Below are 6,612 nucleotides of genomic sequence, written 5' to 3'. Positions count from 1 at the left end.
CTCTCTCACATCAGACCCTCTCCTATCTGGAGCCTGCAGGTGATAAGATGATTTAAACGACAAATGTTTCAAATTAAATTTCCCAACTTTCCTTTTTTTTTTTTTTTTCTTTTTTTTTTTTTTTTTTTTTTTGAGCTGCAGTTGATATGGATGCAGTGAAAACATGGGCTCAAGCCAGGAAAAGAACACAACTGGACATTTTCTCAGTCTTGTGCATCTAAGTTTACACAACCCATTGTTGCTAACTTTGGCTATTTTAAAAGCAACAACAAAAAAAAAAGCTTTGGAAGGAAAGCCTGGCTCTGAAAGCCACAAGTTACTAGAACTATTTGATGTTATGTGAGAATTTCAGCTTCCTTCTAAAAGAAAATTAACTGCTCGGTTTATTTAGACAAGCTTTCTCACTCCATTTTCGTTGTGTGTGTTGTCCCAAAGTCCCTGGGCAGCACATCCCATCCCACTGGGGAAACTGAGGCAGACAGACAGGAAAGTCATTTGTCCAGCCCTCCTCACCTGGGATCTGCCACAGTCCTGGGATATGCTCTGAGGCTTTCAGGGAAAAGTTCTCAGAAGTCACCAGTGAGGAATGGAAAGGCAGTTTGGACCTTTTTAAACCTCTTGCCCTCAATCAGTTAGTTTTCTTTTACAGTGAATTTTAAATTATTGATTTTCTGAGCATAAAATCTTCGCAGATTTTTTTTCTCCAGGTGGCATGAGGGGCTGGGTTGAGGTTTGTGCACAATGGGACAAGCACACCTATAAATAACCTCTCTGAAACAACATCTCCCAGCATAAGAAACCTACACATCAAAACAAGCCTCCAAGCATTTATGTCCACTTTTACAGCATGTGAAAAATCACAATTAATTCATGAGGATTTGCTGACTGGGGTTTAAAATTAAACGTCTGTGCAAATCTACACTGGATCGATGCCCAAACAAGGAAAAAATCCCCAGCACAAACCTTTGCTCACCAGCCAAATCTCACACCTTGTCCTCCCAAAACAAACAGGAAGGGATGGTGGCACAACATGACAATGATATGGGGACAAACAAAAGAAATCCAAACAGAGGTGATGGGGAGAGCCCTGGGGAGAGGCAGGGAGGGGAAGGACTGGCATTTGTCCCCTCCTGATATGCTGAGAGAAAGGTTTCCTCATGCAAGAGTTCTGTTGTTGTTGAGCTCTGTGGACGGGTGGGTTTGCAGAGACACAACTGTGGGGACACCTGAAGACAGGCTGAGAGAGCTGGGGTTGTTCAGCCTGCAGAAGAGAAGGCTGCAGGGACACCTGGAGCCCTTCCAGTGCCTAAAAGGGCTTCAAGAGAGCTGGAGAAGGACTTGGGACAAGGGCCTGGAGTGATGGGACAAGGGCCTGGAGTGATAGGACAAGGAGGGATGGCTTTAAACTGAAGGAGGGCAGAGCTAGATTAGATATTGGGAAGAAATTCTTCCCTCTGAGGATCATGAGGCTCTGACACAGCTTGCCCAGAGAAGCTGTGGCTGCCCCCTCCCTGGAAGTGTTCAAGGCCAGGTTGGAAGGGGCTTGGAGCAACCTGGTCCAGTGGAAGGTGTCCCTGCCCATGGTAAGGGGTGGAATGAAATGATTTTGAGAGTCCCTTCCAACCCAAACCATCCTGGGATTCTGTGACACACCTCCACACACAGCACATACAGGCACACACCTCGACATTCCAACACAACCCCGTGGCACAGCCCCATCTCCAGCTGGCACAGCCACACCCCGTGACACACACACACACCACAGGTACCCACGGCACACCTGCGGATGCACAGGCACTCACAGGCACTCACCTGTGGTGGGAATGTACCTGGGAGACAGGGGCACACCTATGGCACAGGCACACCGGGGCCATGGGCACACCGGGGACACACACACCTTGTGCAGGGGCACACCTATGCCACAGGCACACCCCGGGCACGGGCACACCGGGGACAGGGGCACACCGGGGACATCCCTCAGCGCAGGGGCACACCAATGGCACGGGCACATGGTGGGGACACGCACAGACCCGGGGGGACACGGGCACACCTATGGCACATGGGCACAGCCGGTGCACGGCCACACCCAGGACACGGGCACACGGGGACACACGGACACACGGGGACACACGGACACACGGGGAGAGGCGCACACCCAGGACACGGGCATCCCACGCCGGCCGGGAGCAGCCGTCGGGCAGCAGCGTCCGCTCCCATCCCGCCCCCATCCCGCCCCGCTCCCGGTGCCGGTGCCGGCCCTACCTCCGCCTGCCGCCGCTGCCCCGGGGCCGGTGCGGGCTGTGCCGGTCCGGGCTGTGCCGGTCCGGGCTGTGCCGGTGCGGGCTGTGCCGGTGCGGGCTGTGCCGCCGCCAGCAGCCCCAGCGCCAGCGCGGCCCGCAGCGGTCCGGCCATCCCGGCTCCGCTCCCGCCGCTCCGCTCGGCCCCGGGAGCCGCCGCCTCTCCCCGCCCCGGCCCCGGGGGCGGCCCCAGCCCCGGCCGAGGGCAGGGCTCCGCCGGCGGCACCGGGCGGAGGGGGCTGTCCCTGCTCGTGTCACCCAGCCCCGGTCCTGCTCCGGGGGGATGACCCCCCGTGCGTGCCCCGTGCCCCGTCCCCAGGGAGCATCCCGCTGCGGGTGTGTCTCTCCGGGCTGCTCAGGGTGCTGGGGCAGCGGCTCTGCCCAGTTTGAAGCTGGAGGAAAGACAAGGAGAAGGTAATTCCTGCTTTCCTTAAACCTGAGTTCATCCAGTCCACCCCACGCGGATGCAGAGCGCGCGAGGGCTTGGAGGGCCCGGGGTCCCTCTCGGCCAGCACTTGCCATGAGCACAGAAGGCTGGATGGGCAATGCTGCCCCTCTTCAGGGGTCTGGCAAAACCCTCGGTGCTCTCTCAAGCTTTAGATAATAACCACGGCACTCAGGTTTGTGGTTTACACTTAAATTTCCCTCCCAGGTGTGGAACGTGGAAAAGGAACCCGTGGACAAGGATGGGCTGTTTGCCACCCAAGGCAACACGCTGTGCCTGTGTCAGCGCCACAGCTCTCCTGCAGCTCGGACACAGCTGATGATCTTGTGCCTTCCACTGACAGGTCAACAGCTCTGTTTACTCACAGCAGTATCTTGTTTAACTGTTTTGTTTTAATTTGACTAAAGCAAAAGGATGTTTTGATTCTGCTTTGGTTCAGGGGGAAAAAAAAATAGGATGTGACTTACATGTGCTTTTGTTTTCATGCCAGCTTCAACCCCACACCTATTTTAAAGCTCCCAGGCCTCTTCCTCCTCTTTTTAAACATGCCAAAACCTGAAGTTACAGGAGCATCTGTTGAGTGCAGCCTGAAGAGATCGGCAGGGATCCTGTGACACATTGTTTTTTAGTTGGACAGGGTTGAGCATGTAGGGGAGGGAGGCAGGATTTGAAGAAGAGAGAAAGGGACCTGCATAACACGACAAAGTAGGGAAGACGCTGAGCTATGAGGAAAAAAATAAGGGAGAAATTAAGAAGGTGACATCTGGGCCAGTAAGTGCTGGCTGAGGGGCTGTCAGAGAGCACGGTGGGCAGCTGGCACAGCCTGTGCAATGGTGTGAGGGGAATACTCAGCCCTGGGAGGAGGGAGAGCCAAGGGATGGCCGCTCCTTACACAGGTCAGCCTTGCTTCCTTTCAAAACAAGAGCAGCTCCGTCTGCAAATGCATCCGTGTTTGCGTGGTATCTAGGAAGCAACTGATCCATCTGCTCTTCCACTTAAGAATATGGATGATGAGAAAGTGACTGGCTCGGCTCCAGCAGGAGCAGGAAACTCCCTCCTCTGCTCATTGTAATGTGGGGAAGCGTCTGGGAGGGCACCTGCAGCCCCTGGAGCAGCCAGCTTTCCGACCGGGCACTTCCCGGGGCTGCTGCCTTGGTCCTCAGGGGTTTTGGCATTCAGATGGAGAAGAGATCAGCCCAGCCTTGGAGATGCCAAATCATATTTCTCTGCAGATTTTTGGCTGGGAGTATAAAGATGTTTTTCCAGCTGCTGTAATCGGAGCGGTATCAGGAACAGAAAAACTATCTCGTGGAAAGGTGAACAGATTTCCAGCTCTCTCAGTGTTGAGAAAGAGCTCAGAAATGAAGCCAAGAAAAAAAGAGTTCGAATCCTTGTAACTTCTACCCCAAAACTGAAACCTGACAGGGAAAAAGCTGACATAGTCCTACTAAAAAACATTCTCAAAAGAGCATGATAAATAGATCCATACAAGCTCTGTCTGCTTAAACATCCTCAGTTTCTTGGATTTCTAGACAAAATGCCATCTCCCTTGAATTTAACTCAAAAGGTCTCAATGCAATTGTTGAGCTTGATTTCCAAACCCTTTCCTAAGACACCTACACAGCTTGAACTTGGAGATCCAGAGGGTTCCTAATTTAATAGCACTATTATATTCACCTGAAATCATCATGAAGCACTGAGTGCCATTACCACAGGCTCGGAGTCTGGGATGGGGGAGGCTGCTTTGTCGATATGGGCACAGCAAGAGCAGCTGAGCACTGCAAAGAGCTGAAGCCCCAGTGAGTCACCCTCAGAGGTGAGATCCAAGAGTTTATAAACCAACATAATGAAACAGCACTTAAGTGACGTGAGCTTTTCTCTGAGCAGCTTTGAATGTTTACCACAGCTGATAAGCAAATAGCAACACCATTACTCCTCTGTGGCAGCTCCTACCCAAGATGGATGTGATGCACAAGAACCGACAGTTAAAAACCTTTAATGCTTTGCACTAAGACCTGGGTTGATTTGTTCTGTTTCACCCACTCGAGAACAGCCATTTTCAGGCATTTTGCTGCTCCAGGATGGCTCACTGGGTGCTGTGTCAGGCAATGTCCAAAATACTCATCCAGCTGCTGGAAGGTGGCCACATCCAGGACCACTTTGGATCAGATCAGAGGGGCACACTCACAGCTTTCCCTCCCGACCCCAGCCTGCAAGAGGCAAATTCTTTACCAAGGCACAAGCAGCTTACGTTCCCCAAGCTTTGGCTGTCACAAGGGTGAAGCTTTTCTGCTCAGACACTGTTTTCTCAGGTACTTAATTCGTGCACAGTAAGTTCTCACAGGTCAAAGGACTTTCCCGTGTCCTCAGTGTGTTAGAAAGTCTGTCTCTCCCAGTATCCTGTCCCCAACAGAGCCAGGAACAGACACTTACCAGAAGGGTGTTACAGAGAAAATGCAAAGTCTGTGCAGACTTCCCTTGGCTTTACCTTTTGTGTGCAGAGTTCCTGGAAGTCAGTGAGGTCAAGAGGCTGCATCCAGCTGACGAGCCCTCCTACAAACACATCAATTTGCTGGATTTGTTTGAATCTCACCAGTTTATCTGCTCAGAGGACAGCCAAAACCATGCACCCCTTTCGAGGATCAGGGTGGCACCCGTGTTCCAGCAAACTTTGGTATGAAAAGTGAACTTCTGAGCAGCTTGGGGTGCGTTCTGACAGCTGTGTTTTATTACAACAGCTTTACAAGCAATTGCTACAGCAGCATTAGCAGCATCATCTACTGGGACAGCACCACACGAGCTCTTCGTTACCCTGGAAATGGGAATTATCAGTTCTAGATTAGGCAAAGCAGCACAGATGGAATCCTGCCCTCAAACCCCCAAAGACTTGAGTTACTGGCTCCAGTCACTGCTCCCATATCTCTCTTTAGGACTGTGGTATTCGAGCAACTTAAAAGTTGCATTTCTTCTCAGGGTGAGGTGAGTTTGGCTGCAAAGAGCCAGCATGGAAACTATTTGGCTGCCTCTGAGATTGTTTAGCTATTATTGTGGCATTTCAGCTCTGTAGCGATCACATGCCTCTTTTGCATTGGCATCCCTCTTTTCTCCATGAAGTCCTTGTTGAGCTTGGCAAGTGCTAGATGTGTTTTTATAAATAAACCACCAGCATTCCATACGGGACTGATTCCCAAAACGAAACCCTTGCTGCTTAGAAAATGTATTATTGGAGGATAGATCATAAATAGAGATGAAGGCAGCAGAGCAGAGCTGTTCTTAGCTATGCTGAGAACAACCCAAACGCCTTCTTTCTGCTGGGATAGCCTCTCCTGGTTTTCCACCTCCTGATAAATCCACTGTCCTGTCCCTCCTTAGTTTGGAATTTTATTATATGAAGTCCTGCCAAATTCTCACAGGGCACAGTGAAGAGCTAAAATTAATTCAATCCTTAATATACTAATTTTTATACGCTTTTTACTTTCCTTTTAACCTCAATTAAAGCTTATCCTGGTGAACTTTAGGCAGTTGTGGAGAAAAACTGCAGCGCTAAAGGACTTGGCAGAAGCAGAGGGCAATGACATAGTTAAACCATCATCTGGGTTTATCTCTTTTACAGAACATCACTTCCCGGGCCTCCCTGAACTAGTTTAACTCTCTCTACACCAAAAGCAACTAAAACAACCCACACTGGCCCCAGCACAGCCGGGTTTTGCTCAGCTCAGCCATTCCCAACTCTCTGCTCAGCTCCGAGGGCTCTGGGTGCAGCCCCAGCAGGGACACTGCTGTTCCCTGCTGCTGATCCCTGCTTTCCTTCCACTCCATCCAGCTCCCTCCACTCCTGGATGTGCAAGAGCACCCTCTAGCCTCTTCATT

At 51.3% G+C, this 6,612-nt stretch overlaps 1 protein-coding gene across 1 annotated transcript in view; it reads right to left on the bottom strand.

Moving 5' to 3' along the window:
• Positions 1-2,412, bottom strand: part of MMP28 (matrix metallopeptidase 28) — a 16,398-nt gene extending 13,986 nt beyond the window's left edge. Inside the window, exon 1 of the mRNA XM_017828842.1 lies at positions 2,263-2,412. Within this exon, the coding sequence (XP_017684331.1) occupies positions 2,263-2,412 (150 nt within the window). The remainder of the gene's footprint in view (positions 1-2,262) is intronic.
• Positions 2,413-6,612: the final 4,200 nt, after the last annotated feature.

This window comes from Lepidothrix coronata, unplaced genomic scaffold (assembly GCF_001604755.1).
Source record: "Lepidothrix coronata isolate B3197 unplaced genomic scaffold, Lepidothrix_coronata-1.0 Scaffold154, whole genome shotgun sequence".
Lineage (NCBI taxonomy): Eukaryota > Metazoa > Chordata > Aves > Passeriformes > Pipridae > Lepidothrix > Lepidothrix coronata.
Note: the sequence above shows the minus strand (reverse complement) of the source record. Positions and strands in the feature narration are given on the sequence as shown.